Here is a 25104-nt window from a genome sequence, read left to right on the forward strand (position 1 = left end):
GGATGCCAAGGCAGCAGTGCCACAGGGCAACTTAGCTGAGCTCTGGACAACATCCCTTTGCCCAGAATCGTTGCTGACAGGATTTAGGGCTTCAATGTGGTCCCAAAGTATATCCAGGATAATAGAGTCATTTAGTCACTATTCAATTGGGATTTCTCATCTAATCTGGCTTCTAGAATGCTATTTTCAGTTTTCTGGCTACCAGAACGATATTCTTACTCCTTCTTTTTGGATTATAGTTTAAAGAAGGGCATAAAAGGTACAGAATCGAATACAAGTCAGACTTTATAGGCAAAAGGTAAGAAAATTATTAGAACAAATACTTAATAAAAAGTAGTATCAAGTATTGGTGGTTCATTTATGCAGTGAATATTTATTGAGCACTTCTAAGTGCAGATGTATGTGCCACGTGTAGGAAATGCCCACATGAACATGAGGGCAGCCCTGCCCTTATACCTCGTGGGTACTGGGGAAGACTAAGACTGAATAAACCAGTATTCTAAGCCCGAGTGTTTTGATGGGGGCTGTCCAGAGCACACTGAGATATATGAGCTTGCCTGGCCTGGAGGTTCAACCCAGCTTAGGTGAACCTCACTGAGGAAGGCTCTTAAGTTTTCCCATTTTAGCACAGCCCACTTTTGAGAGATTTAGTGAATGACTGATGAATTTTCTCCATAGAAATTATTAAAAAGGCTACAATCCTAAATGAGACCTTGGATGAAGAGTTCCAGATCCCCAGTTCTACTGTTCAGAATATGCAAAAGAACATTACATCTTTGCTGGAAATCCTACAGAAAAGGCATTTTACACAATTGCACCAAAATGCCACCTTTGAACTCAAGTAAGTCACTTAATTCCATTCATGTCACAACCAGCTAAAGGCAGGAACTTGAATGCTGAGGAGGAAGGAAGCATGTGGGAGGAGGGGAAGGAAAGAGGAAAGTCAGAAGAGAAGAGGGGCCCTCTTGTCAAATAAATGAAGAGATACGTACCAGCACTTCTACATGGAGAAAGCGTAAGCAGTGTCAAAATCTATCTTGAAGCTACTGTGACACAGGTTTCATTCTTCTCTGTGGCTCTGGAACACTATTTCTACCTAGCACAAACTAAAGAACCTCCTGATACCGCATTTATTGAACATCAAGTATAATGTGATAAACTCTCATGGAAGAAAATATACTCAGTGGCTACTATGTATACTGCCAACTCTAAGACAGACTGATATTATGCCAGAACAATTCAGCTCCATTATGCAAATTCTCATTGAAAAGCACAACGTGAAATGACAGAATCACAAAGAGTTATTAGACACAATCAGTGGAAGCTTGTATTTGCTTTCAGGCTTTTTTCATATAGTTATTACTTGATGTAATATAGCCCAAGCTGTCTTTCTTTGAGGTTATGATATATATCTAAAGTACTGGTTTAAAAAATTACATGATACTCCAAAACTCCATCCTCTACAGTGATATTTCATCTATTTTAATATATTTTGCCATCTTAAAAAGTTGTTGCCATGCTTAGAAAAGAAAAATCTTTTCCCATATGTCAGGTTATTATCTTATGAGGGTAGATATTAAGAAGTGAAATCATTTAGCCAAAAAAATTTGCATTTTGAGGATTCCTGACTTGCACTTCCAAATTATTTTCTAAAAGATGTTTGCAGCAATGTAGCCTTTCACTGGCAACTCACAGGAGAGTTGAGCTTACATCTTTTTCATTACAGAATGTGATTTTTTACATTGTTGATTTGTACAGGAGAAAAACAAAAGAAGGAATTCACTGTCAGATGAGATTTGGAGAACTAGTAATCTCATTATTACAACACTGGTTGGGGCCTGGAAAGAGTCGGGAGAGAGCTATTGAGTGCAGAGCCAGGAGATCAGAGGGGGTCGAGGTCCCAGGAGTTGGGGAAGGAGCTGCCATCTCCAGAGCACCACCTCTGTGCCGGGAGGGTGCCCTTCACTTCTCACGACCTATCATGCAGTCATTGCAGCCAATTTGTGAAAGGTGGGGAAGCTCAGGCCCAGAGACTCCAAGTAACTTGCCCAACATCAAACCTCCAGATTAAAGCCTAAACACAAACCTAAATCTGTATAACTCTAAACCCTGTTATTTTTCAACCCTCAAACAGAAGGAAATATCATTTGAGGCCCACTCCATAAAAGACGGGTGGGTGGGATTTGGATGATCGGGTCAGACACCATGACTGTGCGGCCACACTCCTTTATAATCTTGCTCCGTGACCACATTGCGTGCATCCCCCTTCCCCTTAAATGTATGGCAGAAGGGACACCAGAGGGAAAGGAGCTCACACTTGCACACAGTTCTTCCCAGGACCCTCCCATGTGCAAGGCAGCCACCCCAGGCTCAGTTCTGCTCTGCTCTGCATCCTGACTTCCTTGCTCTCCCCTGCCTCTTGGATAACATATGAATGTCTCCAGCTCCTCCTGGGCTTCCCAGTTCCTCCCAGGTGCCTCCTGCCCACCACACATGACATGTCATCTCACTTTCTCCCCCTGTGGGCTGCACATCAGAGACAATGGGAAACTTAATAAAGATAGAGAGTCCCTGGAGATCCTCCTGGTGTCATTGTATGGGGCCTTCCTCCCCCACCATGACCCTCCCACAGTCAGTTCATTCATTCATTCATTCAGCAAGACAGATTGAGCTTCCAGGTAGCAGGTATTTGTACTATGATTTGGGGACACAGAGGACAACTATAGAGCCTTTTTGCCCTCTAGGACCTCATAGTCCACTTGGGAACATTTCATTTTCTGAAAAGCATTTGAGAGGAAGGCGAGGAGGCGGGACAGCCCGTGGCCCAGACGCTCTGCGCCTATCACACAGCCCAGTAACCCCTCTCTCTGTCATTGCAGCTCTTTTGTTTCTATTTGGAATTAAGTTACTAATAAGATTGCTGATCTCACTTTTTATAAGTAAAATTATTACTAAAGAATCCTCATTTATTTTTTTAATTAAGAGTTTAAAATGTGTTCTCTGGCCTCCACTTCCCTATTTTTCATAGATAATCTCTGTATTTATGCTATTTCACATTTTTTGGATTACTTTGGGAATCATCTTTTTAATTATAATTCTTAGAAAATTGGTAATTGACACTGACATATATCAATCCTATAGGTGAGAATGTTTATTACACAAAGCATGCTTATGTTGAGGTACCCAAGACCACCCCCACATTCAGAGTTTCCCCAGGACTCTCAGGACTCATGGCCAAGATTTCTTATGGTGATGTATGAGGATGCACAGTCGTATGGGGGAAGAAGACACCCCAGAGTCTGGGGGAATCAAGGCAGGCTTCCCTAAGCCCAGTCTCCCTCCCATGAGGGATCACAGAGCGCACTCTTTCCCCAGCAATGAAAATGCAGCCCCATATGTGTGGGATGTTTCTGCCTTGGGGAGCCCATTAGAAGTTCAGTATCCACAGTTTTTACTGGGTACTGGTCCTATAGTCACCCTCTACCTAGCATGTACCCAAATTCCAGACTCCCAGAAGGAAAGCAAATGTTCAGGATAATCCACATATTTGCACAAATGGTCAAGGCAGTGAGCCACTCCTATCAGTTAGGGAGCACTAGGGACACTTGCAGACGCTGGCCAAGTGCCAGCCACAAGCACAAGCAAGCCTTTCTAAGGACAGCTGACTCCAGCCTGCCATGTGCCCCTTTCCTGCACACTATACATTATCATTTGTAGCTGTTTTCCAAGCTGGTGTCTGCAGAGCTAACAAAAGATATTTCATTAAAGAAATGTGCCCTATGATTACATAAATTTGGAAAAGGCAGTGTCTACTAATGAGGGACAAGTTCTTTGCCACAGGTCCTATCAGAGCTTTCAGTATGCTGACCTGCATCATGAGTCTCTAAGAGGGGCTAGAAAATACAGTCAAACTCAACTTTCCAGGGAACCCTTTCTCACACAGTTTAAGAAATACTGGCTTACTGTTTTGATTGAATACATTTTGCAGGAAGAAGCTAATGAAGAATGCTGAGGTTTGTTTTTTTTTTCAAGTCATTGGTGACTCTATCATTTCATCTGACCACAGTGTAGATGGTAAAGTCACTTTGTAGTTGAAAATTTGACATCTATTTTTAAATTTCTTACAAAGATTCCTTCATCAGTGATAAGAGTGATAGATGTTTAGTATCAAATATATTTAGAAGTATATTGGATTTACTTGTGTGTTTACCATGTACTTCATTTTAGTTCTTGTTGTCGTATCATAATGCAGCAGCATCTTATTATCATTAAAAATCATAAGAAGGTTCAAATAATTTCTGGTTATGTTCCAATGATGTCAGAGTTCAAGTATGTATCCTTGGAAAATGTCTTCTATTGTGTCTGAGCCCAGCAATCTGATAATCTGTGAAAACCTGAGGGTGATTTATAAGACATTTTAAAGTTTTCATGATAAGTTGAAGCAAAAGTTAATGGAACACATTTAACCACTGCAAAGATTTGTAATATGAAAGTTTCATTATGCTATGTGGCTTTAGATTCAAACTTAATTAAAATAAGCAATTTGACAGCATATTTACAAAAGAAAAGGGGAAAAAAGTCTTTTTATTTCCTGAAGCTTGCTTTTATCAATAGTACAAGTTATGTCCTTCTAGCAGTTTAGATTTGAAAATTTTATAAAACCTATTTCCTAACTAGCTGCAGAAAAGCCTTTGTATCATATAAATACATTGATAACTTCATAGCAAATTACTGAGTAGCCTGCTTTCAATTTCTTACCATGTTATAATGAAAGATTGTACTTGCCATCGTTCATAGACTACGGTCCCAGTTTTCCAAATCCAGATTCACTGAGATAATTTCTTTTAATTCCATTACTAAACTATGTTTGAAAGTCAATAAATAAAAATAGTTTGTTAAGGATAAAGTGTGAATTTGCAACATCTGTGGCTGTCTTAGTAAAATTGCTTCCCTTTGTATGAGATTATGATATACCACTTATGATTTCAAGAAGAAACTAGGTATGGATACGTAAAAATCTCTTCCACTATCATTTCGAAGATATAAGCTTTCTTGTTCATTTACTAACTATGTGAACCATCTATATTTACCAGGACTGCTGAAGATTTATTGTCACAAATTCAGGAGAAGTACCAGAAGCCACAGGAAGAGTTGGCTGTATTAAAAGCAGCAGCAAGCAGCCTCCTTTCCAAACATAACCATGAACTGCAGGCAGCAGAAGAGCTTGTGAGGGAAGCCAAAGTGAAGACCCAAGAAAGCTCCCGCCTGCTGCTCATTGTCAGTGCCAACCTGCAAGAATTCACTGTGAGTTTTATATCATGCTCTCCTTTGCAGAGAGCTATTGTCCAGGTTAGATTTTATAACCAAATTCTCCTACATAAATAATGTCACTTTAAGCTTTAAAAAATGAGCCCTAGAACTAACTTTAGCACATAGTGTCAGGCACTAACATTTAGAAGCTGACTTGCTTCTATGAAGCATCCTCAAAAGTGATTTCTGCTACAGGATAAAAGCCTGCCTGCTCAAGAAGAACGGAACATGACCTCAGTGCTAATTACCAAAGGAAGAAGCCTGCTGGAGGCTGTCCTTGCCTGTGCAACAGCTGCCCAGAATGCTCTAGCAGTAAGTCATGACTCATCACACCACTGCAGTTTTCAAAGGACTCTCACACACCTGCCGGATATACATACATACACACTGTCAAAGAGATGCATATATACTCACAGTAGTAATTTCTCTATTTAGCAGTTAGAGCATCACCGGGATGAGTTACTTTTATGGACTGCCAAAATCAGACGCCATGTAGATGATCTGGTCATGCAGATGTCCAAGAGAGGAGCACTTGAACTTGTCTACAGGGCAGAGGATCATGCTGCTGAGCTTCAGAAACTCACAGGTGCTCTAGACAGGTGAGACTATACTTTGTAGGAATTCCAGAGGTTGTGATCCATTGATCAGAGTTGATAAGGTTGGCTATTTTCATCACAATGTTGAGTTACTCTTCCATTGTCTAAAAAATGAAGAGTCCTATTTTATTTACGTGGCAAGGGGATTTCCTCCCATGTCTGGTAACATAGTTGACCATCAGCATCAATGTGTGATGGACAAATGCAAACTGAACTGAATAGGAATTAAAATAAGTACTGTGCTGTGATATCAAGTCATTAAGGCCAGGCTAAGGGTTTACTAAGTGCTCAGGGCTTTGTTAGGTTGGATGGAACAAGGATATTAACTTCTCTACACATCTTGCCTTTTTGGAGCTTATGATTTGGCTGGCTTACTGCATGTTGGTATAACTGGGAAACTTCAAGAACAGTGATGCCTTTGTCTGCTTGACCCTCCCAGCCCCCCACTCAAAGACTGTGACTTAACTAGATGCAGCCTGGACTTTGTACATTTTTTGAAAGGTTATCTAATGTGCAGCAAATGGGGAAACCAGTGTTTTAAGCCTTTTCAGTGATTTACACAATATTGTGAGTTAATTGGTAAATTTACTTCTATAAAATTTATTATAAATTATGGCTGGAAAAAGCCTAGACACATTGGGAATATATGTTTCTACATACTGGGTATGTTTTGTGGAAGGGGAAAATAAGTATCTTTCCGCTTTGAGGAATGCTGCTATACAAGATTAGATCACCCAACAATAGCAATTTAAAACAATGTAAGATAGAATACTGTGTAAACTATGTGCTGCATTGAGCATTACTACCTATGTGTGCCATAAGAATCAGTAATAGAATAAGGAATTAGATGTTCAGTTAGCATCTCTTTTCACCATCTTTCATCATTTTCCAAAAGAGAAGGAAGTACTCAAACTGCATACATAGCTGGAACAAAACCTTTATTACTTAGTATGAGTAGTAAAGTAATTTTATATGATACACAGTTAAATAGCATTATTATCGTTTCTTTATAAATCACTGAATTGTGCCAATCAAGTAGTAATAGGTAACAAGTAACTGCTGATGTCTGGATTGGGAATCACCCAACTCACTAACATTAGGAAGAAAATGAAGTGAGTTATTCGGCAGGCAAAGCTGTGTCAATTGTCAGATTTCATTTTCAAGATAGAGTGAGCTGGGTGAAATTGCATCATTACCAGTTGGCAAATTCGTAAGTGATTTGCCCGCTTGTAAGAGTGAAGTTCAGATGATTGAATTATTATCTGATCTTCCTAAACCTCTAGTGAATTTCATCAAATTGGTATATACCATTTGAGGAATAAGATTCAACATATACTTAGGAAAGCTTTTTGAAAATTAACAAGTTCTTAGCAGGAGAGATTATAAATGTTGCAAACAATGCCTTGATACCCCAGACATATGCAAGGGGTTTGGACAGAAATCAAAGAATGTTGAGGGCAGCTGGTGGAAACTGATGGATGGATGAAAAGATGGGAAACAGCAATCCTCTCTTCTATACAGTTTAGTTTTTTCTCAGAGCTTCAGTAAGCAGTTAATTAAACAGCAAGTCTGAGCATTATCGTGACAATGTAGCTACTGCTTTCAAGGATTACTTTTGGAGTTAGAGGGAAGTCATATGTTATAATGGCTTGTTGATGATACTTTTCTAAGGAGAAGAAACTAGGAGGTGTTTGGATGGTGAGCAAATTTGGTTTAGTTCATCCTAACATCTTTGCCTATGCTGATCTCACAGTGGCCGTGGACATGCTAGACATGGCTCCCTGAATGCCACTGGCGCAACTCATGTCCATTCCAACATTCGAAGCCTGATTGAAGAGTCAGACAAATTGGCAAAAGATGCTCTCAGGACCATAACTAAGGCGAGCCTGGTGAGAAATGACCTGGGGGCTTCAGAGGGTCCCTTCCTTCCCTAGACACTATTCTTCTGCAAGATGCCTGAGCAAAGTCCCCATGGCTTAAATTTATGCTTGTCAACATTCCTTTTCGGAGAGAACTGTGTATGGCTTCTGTCATCATGTGATGCATGTTTTAATCTCTTAAATTCATAAATATATCTTTCAAAGACTAAGGACCAGCAACATAGAGATGAGGAAAATCTCACCATTTCTAATGGCAAAATGATAGTGCTACTTGAAACCTACTTGAGTTATCTTTTCTTGTTCATGGAGAAGTCTTCATTTAATGGCTGGTTTTTGTCTTTATATATTTAGAAATGGATTTTCTTTCTCTTCAGCCATAAATTAGGACATAGATTAAGCAAAAATTATGATCCATTTTACATGGTCCCTGACTGTTAGCTAGTGGACTTCCTTGTTTGAAGTAGATGGGAGGCTCTTCTGATAGAGTTGCTTTCCCCATCTGCAGCAGTGTTGCACCCCACCATCCCATTACCATTTTTACATTGTTGTTTTCCAGCTCTCAGAGTCCCTGGTTGCTAATGGGAAAGTGGCTCTCCAGCGCAGTTCCAAATTTCTGAAAGAAGGCAGCAGTCTGAGCAGAAAGCTTTCAGGTCAGTGTCTACCTTAGACTGTATGGAGAAGCAGAGTGAATATCAGCACATCTCTTAGCACACTGCCAGAATATTTTCCTTTCCTGGAGCAATTTGAAGCTTAATATTTCTTGGGCATAGTAATATTCCAATTTCCTTTCATAAGCATCATGTATTTTAAACTTTATTTTGGTGATATCTCTTACTTTGCAGTCACCTCTAATCTCCCACATCGTGAAGCCTTCCTTGATGACTGTACCCTCCCGTGATTCTCTCAGCTCCTGAGCTCTCAGTCTTCATCCGTGTTTGTCAGGTCATCTTTGAGTTCATGTGCTCCTCTCCTGTCTCTCATTGTTTCCCAGTGTTTTGAAGGGTTGTTTCATGTCTGATACTGCTTTTGCCTGTTTCACAGGGCTAATACAATGTTAGACTCCCAGTAGGTTCTCATTAAATAATTACTGAATGAAATCATAATTGATTTATCAATTTTTCAAAAAATGTCTGTACAGTTTAGTTTTTCCTCAGAGCTTCAGTAAGCAGTTATTGGGCACGTGTAAGAGCTGGCCAGTAAGCATAGCACAAACGGCAGCAGGAGTCTGTGTGTAAGAAGCATGCACGTTTTATACTATGCAGTGTGCTTTTCACCTCAATACATGTTTACATATCAAAACTATCAAGTCTTTTCCCGTGGGTGTAAATAATGGGCCATAAATAAAGCTTGTGGCCCTTTCAGACCACGTCCATGTCCAGTGCTGGATCCTTCCATTGGAGCCAAGGGCATTTATATGTACTTATTTTGGTTTCTCTGTGACACAGTTTAGAATTTGTTTGCCATTTCACAATATAGAAAGTCCCTAATGCTCCATCATTAAGCGTTAGCTCTAGCATCAGTGTTGAAGGGCTGTGGTTTCAGTTTGCACAGATAAAGGTATTTCATAGGCCACAAAATAGTGAACTTTCTGGCAATTATAATTTTAGGCAGAGCTATCATGCTCATTCATAATTTATCAATAATTTATGTTTTTAACCATGTGTTCAGAATCCAAATGTGCTCGTGTATCATGAACAGAAATCTTACAAATAATAGCTTTGATCCAACAACTTTGATCAAACTTGAAGGACGTTGAGCTGAGTGTTAATTGGTCAGAAAGGAGCAGGCCGGGCAGGGGCCCTGGCCAAAGACACAGGTGGGAGACCACGAGGAAGAGTCCCAGACAGGAGCGCACATTTGGGGTTTTACCCAGAGAAGAAAAGTGGCCAGGATTTAGGTGTGGATAGGAAGGTACTGAGTCTGATTAAGACTGAGTGATTTAAAACACAGTTCTCCACCTTGAACTCTAATTAAATTGGACATGTAATACTAGTGAGAAGGGCAAGAAACAAAGTAGGAGAAATGATCAAACAAACTAACAACACTCTTAATTTCTACCGTGAATGGTGTTAAGTCTTGCTGGAAGTTTCAGTACTTGGGGTATCTGTAGAAAGTTACTGATTGTGTGGATGGATCAGAGTGATAAAGAAAGCTGTTGCCTAGGCAGCTTTTTAGTAAGCTAGCCTAAAAGTGAACACCTTTTCCCCTTGAATAGGTATCACATTGGAACTGAGTGAATTGAAAAATACGACAAACAGATTTCAAGAGAATGCTGATAAAATTAATAGGCAGACCAATGAATCACTTATGATACTCAGAGCAATTCCTGAAGGTATGTGGCAAAGGGGTTCTCAGGGGACATGTAATTAATGTCTTCAGTTGCAAAACCATCACATATGCATGAGGAGGTTCTGCCTTGAGTCTAATGAAGAGCCCTCATTCAAAATGAGACCAAGATTGATAGTTTTTACTTACAGAGGAATATGATTTGGAAAAGAAGATGACTATTCTTTTAGTAATTTCAGAACACCTGCATTGAAATACCACAATTACTCTTTGGAAAACAAGAGCCGTAGAGACTTTACGCTACCCTATTAATTGCTTACTTTTAGCAAGGGCTTGACATGACCCTTCATTCCTTAGATGAAAGAAGGATCATTCGAAGAAGTCAGCAAGAAGCTGGAATGTTCTTGTTTAAGGAAAAATACTGGATTCATTATAAATGGGGCAATTAAAGAATTATTGCTTGGTAATCTTCCTTCATGAGGCAATGAAGCGTTCTAAAATAGGTTTACAGATCACTTTAATATTGATGGTTTGGAAGTGCAGTTAGTGTTCACTAAAATTTTAAATAGGATAACTTTTAAAAAGTGGAATACAAATGAATTATGCTAAAGTGCAATATTTATATTCCTTCAACCTTCTCTTTTATTTCTTAATAAGAATTTCATTTAAGTCTTACAAGATACCCAAACATCTCCAAAGTTGTTCTGTCTGCTGGTTCACCTTGTAAGTGTGAAAATTTCCATAGGGAGCTGGGTTGGGGCACTTTGAGCTGACTTCTTACCTTAAATCAATGTAGCATTTTTCTGACCTAGAAGTTTCTTTTTCTTTTTTTAGGATACATGATATATGTTGATTTCAAACTTACAGAAAAGTTGTGAGAAGAGTAAAAAGAACATCTGTGTGCCCCTTATCCAGTTTCTTTTGGTGTTAATTTTTGCCCTATTTCTTATTAAATACTTTTGGAATGAATACTAGTATCTTTAAAAAAACATCATCACCCAGACCTTCTAGAGTAACTGAATGCCAGTTGGCCTGTAGTGATCATTTCTTCTTCATTGTGTTATTTCTAGCAGCCAGTTTAAGTTTTGGGCAAATACTACCTCCTCTAGGCTTGGATGTATCCACCTCATGTACAGAATTAAATTCCTAAACCTTTTTATCTAGACAAGAAATGGTTTGAAGGAGGCATTTAATGATATGGGAAGAGGGTGATAGAAAAAAGACCAAATTAAGAAATTTAGCTTATTAACATGTAAGACCTTGACCACATGGAATAGCAGTTGCTCTGTGATCTCACTGTGCACCGAAATCATATTTCAGTATAGAAGAGTGTTACCCAAAATCACTATATCTGTCCTTAAAAGGGAGCTGTAGAGTATATGATATGCAGCCTTACCATCACCGTGGAAAACAAGAAGCCCCGTGTTGTGCTTAATAACCAATAAGAAATGCTGTAACCTGTTTCTGCATAAAAGTACATGTGCTGTGGTTTTATGGTTTTTCTCTGTATCATCCCTGAAGTGCATGCCTGTGTATGAATTTATTTCAGGTGTCAGAGACAGAGGGACAGAAATCAAAGAGCTGGCCATATCTGCAAATCAGAGCGCTGTGAGCACCCTAAAGAACGTGGTGGGATGGAGTCAGAAGCTGTTGAACACATCTAACGACCTGTCCAGGGTTAATGCCACGTTACGGGAAACAGACAAACTTCTACAGGACTCCTCCATGACCAGTATGTCAGGGTCTGCTGCCCCATTAGGAAAATCCGCATTGTCCCATCTTGGGCTTCCAAGTGTACAATGGGCACCTTGTTCACAAACAGCATTCCCCAAAAATGGAAACGCACTAATGTCTGGATTTACATTTATAAAGAAAGAGAAGGGTCTTGGGTACTGCGTGTTGCTGGTGCATTTTCATATACTTACCAAAATTTCAAGGATTTGATTATTAGGATATTATCTTTTCCCCAGTGCATCAATAATAAACAATTAATTTTTCTTGTTTCCTCCCCGCTGCCAACTTTCCTGCCACCTCCTATTTGTTAGCTCTGTTGGCAGGAAGAAAAGTAAAGGATGTGGAAACGCAAGCCAACCTCTTATTTGATCGGTTGAAGCCTCTGAAGACATTAGAAGAGAACCTGAGCAGAAACCTATCAGAAATCAAACTGCTGATCAGCCAGGCCCGGAAACAAGCAGCTTCTGTGAGTGTGGGCCCTGCGGCCCCCAGGGTTGCCTCTGTTCCCGTAGCCGGGCTCGGTACCTCCAGTCTGAGAACTCCTCCAGAAATGCTTCTGTCCCACCTCACAGCCTTGAGTATATTTACTTAAGTAAAAATATATATACATATATATATTTTTTGAGTTTCAACTTCACAACTAGTGCCTGTGCATTGCCTTGAAATATCTCTTCTCCCCCTGCCCCAGCCAGTGAATTTAAGTACACTTATGTTTAATATACTTCAATATATTTAGGTGTATTTAATTAGTCTCATTTTCTTTGATTTCTGCTTTTAGTCAGCATGTTTCAAAGAGCTTCTTAACAAAGAGATCTCATTGTCCCTGTGGAGACGTGCAGTCATAGCCTGGGTTACAGACTCCTAACCAGCAGTAGATGGTGCAGAACTCGCTGCCAGGTGTCAGCATTGCTCTGAGTTCCGTTGGTTGCAGAGGATGTTATTTACATCGTTTGACCAATGTGGTTTAATGATCCAAGTACCCCTCAGGCAGTATGTGCCTTATCCTCCAGAAATCTGACAAAGCAGTGTGTGTACATGCAAATGCTGCACAAATCCAGGTCAATAAGTGCATAAAACACTTGACATCGGAGAAGCGCAACATTGAGAAGATGTTCTGTGGCCGTCAAAGCACATGTCATGGGACGTGCTCTGAAGGAGAGCATTTGGGGGAAATAATAGGACTTTTAAGAGACTATGCAATCACTTTGCTACTGTGGACTTCTTAAGGATAAATGTGATCTGTGATTTAAGGTTTATCTGCCTGAATGCTCACAGCCAAGAAAAAGGAGTTCTGAGCTCTTTGACCTCCTGTCCCTGGGGGACCCCTCTGCTGGAAAAGGGCAGTAGGTTTGTCTGAGCTCTGGATTCCATCAGTATTCATTATCATCGCCAAGTAAATGTAAGCCTGAGGGATGGTTCCAAATGCTCAAAGTTAATATAAACTTATAATCTTTAAGGTTAATATAAGAAATATATACAAATAATTAACAGAGAAATATGTGGTAAGTACAGTAATTGTTCTATAAATATTTGCTTAATGACTAAATGGGTTTAGTCCATTTATTTAACAAATGATCATTAAGTATCCTCTCTGTCAGGTATAAAGATGCCAAGGTGATTTGGATCAGCTGCTTGTCTTTAAGGAATAAAATGTCACATGAGGGAGACAGTTTCCTACATAAAATACCTTTTAAAAACTCCAAGACTGACTTTTCTACATTTAAATACCTCACAAAATAAAATAGTTTTCATCATCATCTAATTTCTCACTTTGTGAAACAAAGTGTTGTGTGTTATCAGGAGAGGAAACTTGCCTAACGGTGAAAATCTGTGTGAGAATAGCGCTTTGGAATTCCCAGCACGCTCCCAATGTGTGTCACTAAATGATTGGGACATTTCCTTTTTCCTTTTAAAGATTAAAGTCGCTGTGTCTGCAGACAGAGATTGTATCCGGGCCTACCAGCCTCAGATTTCTTCTACTAACTACAACACCTTAACACTCAATGTCAAGACAAGTGAGCCCGATAACCTTCTCTTCTACCTCGGTAGCAGCGCCAGCGTGAGTACAGACTGGCAAAAAGCAGCAATGAGTCTCTTATGAACATGTGTAATTTCTGAATTGACACTTTTTTGATGAAAAGAAAAATAGGGCGTTGGTGAAATCACTAATTCTCCTAAGGGAACTAACCTTTTGCTAAACTCTAGCATTAGGTTAAAAATAAACACACTTATAATTGAATGCCTATGAAAAGGAACATTTACGAAAGGGGCCTCCTTCTGCCCTCTTAATCACCAACTCTGAGAAAAGAACTTTTTTAAATACCTTCTGAGATCTTTAAGGCCATTGAGTTATGGGTCTGCAAAGTTGATCTTGGTGGTTGTCACCAGGAGTGGAGGTGGCCGCCCTGAAGGGTGTATAAGGACTGTCAAGCTTCACCCACGCTTTGCCACCCAGTAAGAGTCCTATGGTCCCCACAAAATGAGTCCCTTACAGAAGACCATTGTACCTTTGGCTGTGCCAGTAGGAATGGGTCCCCTTGGGTGTGTTAGGTAGAAAATATTAACCAGCACAAACATGTTCTGAAATGTCTTGTTTGGAGCTAAGGTGCAAAACACATGCAAGTCCCTGGTGTGGGGTCTCATGGCTCCTGTCTTCCAGCATATTTCACAAGCAAACAAGCATAGTGCCTTCCTCATGCTCCCTGCTCACTGCTGGTGCCTCCGGAGTCTGTCCTGCAGAGCTTTATGGGAAGCACTGTGGACGCCTTTGGGGCAGGGGAAGTGGAGCGCTAATGTCCAATGGTGGCCACTGTCTCCAATATCCAGAGTCATGGTTCAGCTCCAGGGAGGGGAGCATTTAAAGATGAAAGAAGATTGTTTTCGGTCTTTTGCTTCTCTTCTTTTTTTAAGAATAGAGAAACAATGCAGGAAATAGAAAACAATGCAGGAACTCATTGTTAAAGTGCTCTGTAGTCATGCAAACAGTCTAGCATGTAAACTTATCCCAGCTCATGGCCCTGCACCCCAGTCTGATTTCCTGGCAGTGGAGATGCGTCGAGGGAAAGCGGCCTTCCTCTGGGATATGGGCTCCGGGTCAACTCGGTTGGAATTCCCAGACTTCCCAATTGATAACAACAAATGGCACAGTATCTATGTAACCAGGTAATAGAAAAAGTTCTCTCTGAGCATCTCTTTTTAACACTGTATCTTCTAAGTAATTACATGTTTGCAGCATCATATAATAGCCTTGAGAACTTCTGGGAGGTCAGATTGCAGTGAAAGATTACTTGGCTTAGATTAAATGTAGAAATAAGGGCTTTTTTTTAATTACAGAAGAAATGTACTTTGTTTTCAAAATCAGTAATTAAACAAGATGAAGTTTATGTTACTTTTCGGGCAGCCAACCTAGCAAAATGGTTCCTTCCCAAGAGAGGACAGTAAAAGGCCTTGTGGTGGAGATTCCACGTAGCTGGGGTGGTTTGCAAGCAGAAGAGGACAGAAGGCGAGGTTACAAGTGGGGAATGTGTTTTCTTAAAATTCATAGAAAGCAAAATTCTTCCTTTAAAAGCCTCCTGCCAGAGGTAACTACTTTAGGCAGCTTTAAGTATATCTTTCTTTGTGGTTTTCTGTGATGTCATGGTTTGTTGTTGATGGTGTGTTATTGTTAGGGATGGGGATTTTTGTCTTCTGCTTTGTTATTTATAAAAATGGAGTAACAGACTTTGAAAAGTCAGTAGACTATTTCAAATATAGTTTAACTCATTATCTGTAACTACTTTAAACAAGGAGGTAACATGATGAAATTTATGTTTTAGAAGAACTACTCTGCTAGATTTCAGAGAGTAAACTGGGAGTGGGTGGGCAAGACCAGGAAGCAGGGAGACTAGTGGGGGGGTCTGTTACGGTCATGGGAGAAGCAAATGGAGGCTGTGGAGGACACAGGTGTGCACATGTATGGACTGGCTTGGAATTCTGAATGTGTTTCTTTTGTAATTCTTCGTGACCCTTAGGTTTGGAAACATTGGTTCACTGAGTGTAAAGGAAATGAGTGCAACACAAAAGCCACCAACAAAAATGAGTAAATCCCCTGGAACAGCCAATGTTCTGGATATAAATAATTCAACACTAATGTTTGTCGGAGGGCTTGGAGGACAGATCAAGGTAAATGGTGAACAGGACTGATTGTCTGATTTTACCTATGTATAAAATTCGTTATGTTTATGTTGTTGAATATATCCTATGTATAAAATTAGTTATGTTTATATTGTTGATTTTACCTATGTATAAAATTAGTTATGTTTATATTGTTGAATATATCCTAGGCAGATCAAGATTATCTTCTGCTTCCATTCTGCTTACCAACAGTTGTTCTGCAGAGCTGGGTTGGCTTCATAGAGTAAAGGATCATGCTTAATCAATAGTATAAATGGAAAAGAAGCCAGTGGTTAATTTTGCTAGTTGGGTTTCTTTTTTCAATGATAAAATGGGAAATTCAATATTCCACATTAATTTCTATAAAGTTCCCTTATCTCTGTTGTAACTCCAGGTAGTGATGGAATAGTACTAATTAGTATTCAGTGAAAAAGCTCATCATATTGATTGTATTAGATCAGTTATACCCTCACCAAACAATGTCGAGTCACCTGGACTTGGTTCAGTGCTCTGAAATTTGTGTCAGGGTCTCAGTCCCAGCTGGGCCCTCCCTCCTGACCACATTCTCTGGGCCTCTGCTTCCTCATTGGTAAAAGGGGCTTGTCTCTGGAGACCCACTTGGTGAGATGATCTTTAAGATCCTCTCGAGTTGTCACTCTTCTAGGATTCTTCTTCATCATTGGAAGGAAATCCAATGATTACAGTCTGGTCATTTTTCTGGATGTTATTTTCTCAGATTTAGATCTTTTAGATTTGAACCCCAGGGAGGAGTTTCATGCACTTAGAGGATTGATTCCTTTCACCAAATATTCATGGGTTATATTTGTTTGTCTGTTGACATTAGAAGTCTCCAACTGTGAAGGTTACTCATTTTAAGGGCTGCATGGGAGAGGCCTTCTTGAATGGACAATCCATTGGCCTGTGGAACTACATCGAAAGGGAGGGCAAGTGCCATGGCTGCTTCGGAAGGTAATGTACCCCCACAGTTTATCACATGATGTGTAATCCCATTAACGTCTGAGAACGGCTTAAAGGATTCACGTGCATGTCAAGGATCAGACAGAGTTCATGAAGTCCATCATCTCAGCAAAGGGTATGCTGTAGATCATTTCCTAATAGAAGCATGGATATCATTTTTAACCCTTAAAAAGAAGTACTCTTTTTACTGTGTCTTGTCTTATATGTTTGGATTATGAGTCATAAAATCGAGAAACATCAGACATCTTCGTAAGTAGCCTTCTGTCTCAAAGAGCTACACTGACATTTTGGGTAAATGGCTGTACATTTTTCTTTTGAAAATACCTCTAAGGGTAAGGATTTAGTTTACACTGTCAGTTTTATAAATAAGTACTTCCTTATTCCTAAATATGTAATTCTAGAAATAAAATGCCTTTGGAAGGGGACCACTATCTATTTTTTTTTACATATATTGATAAATAGAAGGTATTTAATAACTTAATCTCACCAAGCTCAACAACCCGTTTTGTTTTCTAATAAAAAAATGCTGCGACCCCGTAAGTATACAAGACCTGTGTTCTAGTGCTTTAGTAATTAAGACAACAGATTGCCTTTGCCACTAGAGGAATGGAACATCTGATGTAATTTCTCTCATCCGATGAGCTGCTCTGCCCACACTGACACCTGTAATTAACAGCGAGCGGCGTCAAGATCCGCCAGAGGCAGCTCCCATCCCAGGTAGACACTCGTGGGCGAGTTTTCATTTTGCCATTGTCAGGCCTGCTTTCTCACCTGGCTCACAGCTTGGGATTTTGTGGTTTGAGCCTTTTATTTACTTCTTCCCCCTTAGCTTGTTTGAAAGGTCATGACTGAGAGCTTGGTTGTTGGAGCCTTGGGACTGAAAAGAATATTGGATTTGGGGTATGTTTCCGAGGCTCCTGGCCTGGTTCTCCTAACAATTCTTTCTCAGTGACTGTGAAGTAAGTCACTCCACTTCTCGAAGGCTTGGTTTCTTCTTTCAGAAAAAGAAGAACGTTAACCCTGTTTGCCTGATCTGCCTCCCAAACTGGTGATTAACAAGTAACATGATGTATGTGAAAATACTTTATATTGAAATGCTGCACCGATGCTCATGTCTTGTATTCCTAAAGTGATAGTCCATTGCTTTCTGGGCCTCAGGATTATTTTCTTGACAACGAACATGTGGAAACCCAAGATTTTGTAAGTGGCAAACAATAAAAAATGATACCATCTTGTGAGGACATGGTACCCATTCTAGAACTTCCGGAGCTAAGCACGCTCCATCACTTTTTCCTTGGGCTGTTTTTCTAGCAAGAAAGTTTTCCCACCAACTTGGTAATTCTAACATGTAAAATGCTCTGACCCCTGGATTTTGTCCCCTACACTAACCCCAGATCATTAATTTTACTTATGGGGAAAAAAAAAGTCTTAGCAGAAATGGAATATTTCTAATATGGGATTGTTCCCTTGCATTAGCTGTTACATATCCCCAGTTTGCATCATTTTAAGGGTTGTCTTCGAGCCACTGACCTCAAAAGCCGTACCAGTGAGTGAATCCCAGAAGTGCTGTTCTCCTCCTCCTTTGCTGGAATGAGGAAGTCAGTGTCTGGGTGGCCACCAGTTTGTTCTCCTTGAGGATTTGCCCTCCCACCAGTTTCCCACCCACCCTGGACTGTGACTGAAAGATGAAAGTTGGTAGAAAAGGAGGGACTGGCAGGTGCTGCTGTTTCCTGAAGTTAATCCTGGAACGGGCTTTTTGGGTAGAGGGCTGGCTTGCTGGCTGAACTTTAAGACAGAATTACCTCATAAGCTCCATCAAGGTAAGGTTTGGTTAACTGTTTTTCTGGATACTTAGCAAATCAGCTGGCTAATCTTGTATTATATTGATGTACAGTTCTAAAAGTTGTTTGTTTTTTTAAAATCACTTGTTTGGTAGGATATGGATAGATATTCTTTAAAAAAAGGATGTCAATATTAGTCACAGGAATTCTCTACCAGCATCTCATCTTCCAGGAGAAAATGCCTATATGGAAGCATAAGTGCCCTGCACTGTGGTAAATGGGGGCAACTGTGGATGAAACAGCCTCCCAGGCCTGGTGCCAGGGAATCCCTCACTCACTCATATAGAAGCTGCAGGGAGTGCTGGTGGGCAGTACTGTGGGCATATCCACCTCATAAATGAGAGCTTGGATCACAAAGCATCCTTCCAGGCTAACAGGGCTGAAGGCTGGGAGGAAGCCCATCTCCAGGCTGCCTAACTACAGGGCTCCCACCTGTACCTGCTGGGTGGTAGAACTGAGCTGCCCATGAAGTGCTGAGATGCACCTGCTTTCATATGTCTGGACCTCTTATATGGTAGGAGGTGCCTTGCTGTAACCATCTGGGGGAGCAGGCACATGAGCTGGTGGGAGAGGCATGTGGGCCTTATGGTCATAGAACAGAAGCCTGACCCACCAGGGGACAAGCCCCAGAAATGTGTCCCTGACCCCAGGGGCATGAGCCTGCTCAGGAGAACTATGTTCAGGCACGGATTCATTTGAATTTATCCCCTTTCATGACCATCTCATTTGGCCTGGTCCTGCCGAAGGAGAAAGGCCAGAAGCAAAGTTTACACATCCCTGAGAACAGAGAGCTCATGAGTTTGGGGAGGGAGAGGCCTTGCACAGTGGGACAAGACAGATTCTGGAGTTTTGTTTGAAATCTGTGTTCACCATTTTCTTAGGTGTGTCCTTGGACAAGGTACTAATCTTTGAGGTTCAGCTTTTAATAGGCCAAATGGGGACCCATTAAGGGTTAAATGGGAACAGCTAAAATGGAATGAGCCTTTGCTACATGCCAAGCACTGTTTTAAGAACTTCACATGTATTAAATCATGTGTAGCCCTTCCTGACAGGTTCCATTATTTTCCCTATTCCTAGATGAAAGGTATGAAGCAGGTATGAAGCACAGAAGGGTAGGTTACTTTCCTGGGTTCACACAGCCAATAAGTAGGGGAACTAAGATTTGAAGCCCAGTGGTCTGGCTCTAGAGTCTGTGTTCTTAGCCACATGAAACTGGTTAGCCAAGAGATAGAGCAATGGAACATACTTCTAGGAAGCCACAGGTATAAGAATTAAGTAACTGAGAATTAAGTCATAGACTGTTTAGCAGAGAGCACTTCTTTTAAGTTATCTTTCTAAAAAGACATCTCAAGACAGAAACTTTTAGAAAAATGCAGGACTGCAAGAAGCTATCAATTTGAAACCTCAAGTTTGACAAAACACCACTGTTTTTCGTCCTTTTGCTTTGTTTTGTTTTTGGGAACAATTGCACTATTTGATTTTTCTTGAAGATGTGGCACTGAGTTTGGTTATTAAACTTTCAACAGGTAGCAGCACAAGTTCACATCCCCACGCACCCTAACCCAAGTCTCACTCTCAAGACCTAATGATATTCCAGGAAAATATTTTTTAAACATAATCACATGCTCCAGATGAATTTTGTAATTGAGCATTGAATCAAGCCAGCCTTTGAGGCATGGGGAAGACCAGAAAGCACTTACCTGAGAGGTCCTGTGGACCGTTACCAAGTAACATTGTCGTAAGCTCAGCCTGCAGATATCTGAGATTTTTTTGGTCAATGATTTATTTTGTAAAATGATCCTTGGGATACATTGGTACCTATTGTTTTCCATCATTATTCCAGTTTAGCTGATATACTAGTAAAAACCAGCAGAGGGTGATAAATACCAATATAAAAATTATCCTGAAAGCAACAGAATTAAGAAAGGACAGTTGAGTTAAAAGAAATTAGAACAAACAAAAATCTAGTAGATAGTAGAAATATTTGAAGCATTTATCCATCTTTTAAAGAAATTTCTGTTTACCACAAAGAACCTGCCTACATCAAGTTTCATTTCCTTATAGAACATCTGGGAATGTGTCTTGTGTAATCTCATGGCAAGCACATTTTAAGATATTATGATTTCACTTGTTATCAAATTATGCAAATAGCTCTACCACAATTTGTGAGGAAGAATTCAGTAAATCTAGCACTTGTTCTCTTTAAGTGTCTTTCTGAATGGGCTGTATTTCACTTGCTTTGCAGCTCCCACAATGAGGACCCTTCCTTCCATTTTGATGGGAGTGGATATTCTGTCGTGGAGAAGACCCTCCGGGCAACTGTGACACAGATAATTATGCTTTTTAGTACCTTTTCACCTAATGGGCTTCTTCTGTACCTCACTTCAAATGGCACCGTAAGAGTCTTTATAGGACACTGTGTGTGTATAGTCAGATTGCTGTTATGATATTTATGTCTAACGACTGCTCTATGAGCAAATACTGATATGACAGGTGTGTGTGTGTCTGTGTGTATGGGTATGCCATACTATTTCCCCATTTTTAATAATTTGTTTATTAATGCACATTTATTGAAGAACACTTTGAAAATATAGAAGAGTACCAAGTAGAAAATAGCCTTCCTGTCATTCTAGACTTGAATTAAACATTTGGTATTAAACTTTAAGCTTAAATTATACATTTTGTTCTCTGTTCACGCTGACTACTGTGGCCTTATTTGAATGCATCCACATGGAATTCCATAGTGAATCTTACGTTCTTATTTTTACCTTTTGGGCTGGTAATTTCTCTCAATCTTCTAGTTCTAGTTTTAGAACTGGCCCTTTTTCAATCTAAATGAAAAAGATACAAGAGATTCCACTTATCTAACTGAACTGCAGATTTGGTAACAATAAACATACCTTATTTATATCAGTGTAGTATTCTAGAAAGCCTTCTTGGACACTTTCAGTTTCACAGCGTAGAACTCTAACTTCTGGGCCAGATCGTTTTCTCATTTTCTTGGTGTGACTTGCGAACATTTCTGCCATCCCTGTCTTGAAGCAAAAGGAAACCTTGTGATAACAATGTAGCCATGGGTAACTCTTTTCTCTTCTTTACAGAAAGACTTCTTATCCATCGAGCTGGTCCATGGCAGAGTCAGAGTTACAGTTGACCTGGGTTCAGGGCCTCTTGCTCTTAGTACAGACAGACGCTACAACAATGGAACCTGGTACAAAATCGCCTTCCAGCGAAACCGAAAGCAAGGTTAGGGGCACAGATGGGAGGACGGAATGTTGGTCACCCTCATAGGAATAGAAATATTTCCAGAATCACTGATCTTTATTAACTTCGACTTCTTGGGTATTCTTGAATGATATTCTAATTGAAAGCCATCATTTTCTTTGAAATACTAAAGGCAAGGATTCGTGTTTTGCTGGAGAAATATTATAATGCTATTTGTCTGCATTTTCCAAGTGCACTCTGTAAAATTAAATGCAGAATTGGAATCATGGATCAAGTTCATTCTATTTTCTTCTACACACAGTCTCTGGATTTACTGACTTTTGTACAGAGAACTGTCATTTGTCCTTTAATAATCAAGAAGCTTCATTGGTCAAATTTGCAGGATGTAAAGGAATATGTCTTTGAAAATGAAATTTATTTTCACATTAGTGTAGAAAGTGATCTCATTTTCCTATCCGCTCCTTTTGGTCTCCTTTCAGGACTCCTAGCGGTCATCGATGCACATAATACTAGTTATAAGGAGACAAAGCAAGGTGAAACCCCAGGAGCGTCTTCTGACCTCAATCGTCTAGATAAAGATCCAATTTATGTGGGTGGATTACCTAGGTCAAGAGTTATAAGGTATGGTATCACATGGCAGAATTTTCTTGTCCCTGATTACTGGCTGTATTCATTTCCTAGGGCTGCCATAACATGGGGTTTTAAACAACAGTTGTGTCCTCTCACGCTCTAGAGGCTACTAGTCTGAAGTCAGGGTGTCGCCAGAGCTGCTTCCTTTTGAGGGCTGTGAGGAAAGAATCTGTTTTGTGCCTCTCTCTAGCTTCTAGTAGTTTCCAGCATTCCCTGGCTTGTAGATGGCATTTTCTCTGTGCTGACACATTGTCTTCTCTCTGTGCATATGTCCCTGTGTCCAAATTTCTCCTTTTTATAGGGCCATTAGTCATATTGGACCTATCCTAATGATGTCATTAAGTTAATTACATTATAAAGTCACATTCACAGGGTTAGGTCTTCAGCATCTTTTGTGGGGGACAGAATTTAACACATAACATCTGCTTTGATTCAAACCACTATATGCCCTACTAATTGGGAAGTAATGAAAGCCTTCTGCAGTATAATTAATGATTTTCTATTTATTACCTTTAGAATATCTAGAAATTGTTACTGTGCAGTGTTTGGAGATGCCACTATCCGTACAAGTCATTCTCTAGACATTCGAGAGTAGTAGAATCTCTTTCAGGGAAAAAAATTCATGCTTTCTGCAGATTTATCAGAATTCCTCTCTGTGTGATTAGAATGAATAATGTATGTGAATGTTGAAAGACCAGCATCAGGAAATTGGATGAAAGATGGCAGAAGAGAGAGGCAGTGATATCCTTTTATAACACTGATTCCTGTTTAGCTTTGTGACTTAAAAAATTTACATAAGCTTTCTGTGGTTCATTGTCTTCAGTTTTGTGATTTTGGATTGGCAAAGTTAAGCTCTAGGTTTCTTTCCCAGCATTGGAAAACATATCATATACAAAGACCAGCAGTCAAGGCAAGATGGATTCCAAGGAGTGGATCATCAAGTGCGCAAACTGAGTTACCCTGCACAGTATCTCCAAATATAAATAAAATTCAGGATGAATTCTTATACACAATCCTAATATGCAGCACAGAAGTTCAACCACTTCAGTTGCTATAGGTTGAGCAGCCCAGAATCTACTTCTCCACACTCCCCTCCTCTTTGCCAGAAATTTCTTAAAGTTCCAGGAACATAGTTCACAACTGTATTCACCCCTCTGGTCTTAGAAGGGAACTACACTCAGACGTCAGGGCTGTTGGTCATTTATCCCAGGTCTTCCCTGTCTGCCAAGATGGAACCAGGACTGGGAGCCTGTCTCCTCATCCCGGATTCCAGAAGTCAGTCTTCACATGGTGGCACCAGGGGTGCTCCTGAAGCCACAAGCTGTGTGATAGATCACCCATACTTTGCCTAAGTGACACACAGTGTAGACCCTAGAGAAAAGGATAGGGCCCCTTTCCTAGGAAGGCATCCCAAATCACAGGCTTTCATGCTCGAGGGGACTTGGATATCCCCAAGGCCAGCCTCGTCATTTACAGTGGAAGAAATTGAACTCCTGAAAGGTGGAAATTTGTCCTAAATCATATAGGTGGCTTAATGGTCCACACTTCATTGCTCAGCACAGAGAAAAAAGAATGAGATGTGACTAACAGGAAAGCAAGAACATCAGAGTTCTCTTGTGATTAGCTGGTACTTAAGAGATGTTCTGTAATCTCCAAAGTTTGCAAGTAAATGTCTGACTGTATTATAGACTCACCACAGCTATCAGTGTGGCAAGATCTGTTAGGAAAAATGTGGTACTGACTTGGAATCTAAGAAATAGGGTTTGGGATAATCCCAGACTTCACCAAATACAATTATATCCTTCAGGATAGAGTTAATGAGCGTGTTGTTGGACAACAGCCAGTGTTTTCTCTAGCCTTGTGATCCTAGGAATTACAGTGCCCACACTTGCCCCCATGGGAGGAAAATGCTCTACTCTCTGCGGACACTGGATTGCAGTCTATTTGCTACGATTTCCTTATGACAATGCTTGATCTTCCTTCCAATTGGCCTGTGTTTAATGAGTTTATTTATGATGTAATGACTATGAGTTCCCATCAAAATGTTAAACATTTTCGTCTGGGCAGCCTTCTAAGCAGCTAAATCCGTCCTTTTGTTTAGTCCTAAGGAGAGCACCATCAATATCCTTCCTAGAGGCAGTCCTACACATTTCTGCAGAATGACACTTGGAAACAGATCCTCTTTATTTGTAGGTCTGTTTTTATCCCTTCTTACAAAAATGGAGCTATAGAACCCAAATTCTATTGTTGCTCTCCTGTCCTTCCTTACAGGAAAGGTGTCACCAGCAAAAACTACATGGGCTGCATCAAAAACCTGGAAATATCTCGATCAACCTTGGATTTACTCAGAAATTCCTATGGAGTGAGAAAAGGCTGTATGTTGGAGGTGGGAAGCATTTTATTGATATTGGAGTGAATTTCTGTAAATGTCCCCCAACTTACTGACACAATGTCACAACATCTAGACCCGTG

The 25104-nt window shown here is 40.2% G+C and overlaps 1 protein-coding gene across 3 annotated transcripts in view; it reads left to right on the forward strand.

Moving 5' to 3' along the window:
* LAMA1 (laminin subunit alpha 1) overlaps positions 1 to 25104 on the forward strand; it is a 147324-nt gene that overhangs the window by 102125 nt on the left and 20095 nt on the right. For 2 of the 3 annotated variants that reach the window (XM_037008353.2, XM_037008355.2), the window contains 17 exons: positions 679 to 841; positions 5094 to 5304; positions 5506 to 5622; positions 5746 to 5909; positions 7660 to 7795; positions 8343 to 8436; positions 10002 to 10118; positions 11622 to 11804; positions 12118 to 12272; positions 13722 to 13865; positions 14835 to 14968; positions 15817 to 15967; positions 16803 to 16927; positions 21023 to 21173; positions 21879 to 22023; positions 22482 to 22623; positions 24904 to 25018. In XM_037008353.2, the coding sequence (XP_036864248.2) occupies positions 679 to 841; positions 5094 to 5304; positions 5506 to 5622; positions 5746 to 5909; positions 7660 to 7795; positions 8343 to 8436; positions 10002 to 10118; positions 11622 to 11804; positions 12118 to 12272; positions 13722 to 13865; positions 14835 to 14968; positions 15817 to 15967; positions 16803 to 16927; positions 21023 to 21173; positions 21879 to 22023; positions 22482 to 22623; positions 24904 to 25018 (2447 nt within the window). The remainder of the gene's footprint in view (positions 1 to 678; positions 842 to 5093; positions 5305 to 5505; positions 5623 to 5745; positions 5910 to 7659; positions 7796 to 8342; positions 8437 to 10001; positions 10119 to 11621; positions 11805 to 12117; positions 12273 to 13721; positions 13866 to 14834; positions 14969 to 15816; positions 15968 to 16802; positions 16928 to 21022; positions 21174 to 21878; positions 22024 to 22481; positions 22624 to 24903; positions 25019 to 25104) is intronic. The other variant, XM_037008354.2, reaches the window with a different exon arrangement.

This window comes from Manis javanica, chromosome 9 (assembly GCF_040802235.1).
Source record: "Manis javanica isolate MJ-LG chromosome 9, MJ_LKY, whole genome shotgun sequence".
NCBI lineage: Eukaryota > Metazoa > Chordata > Mammalia > Pholidota > Manidae > Manis > Manis javanica.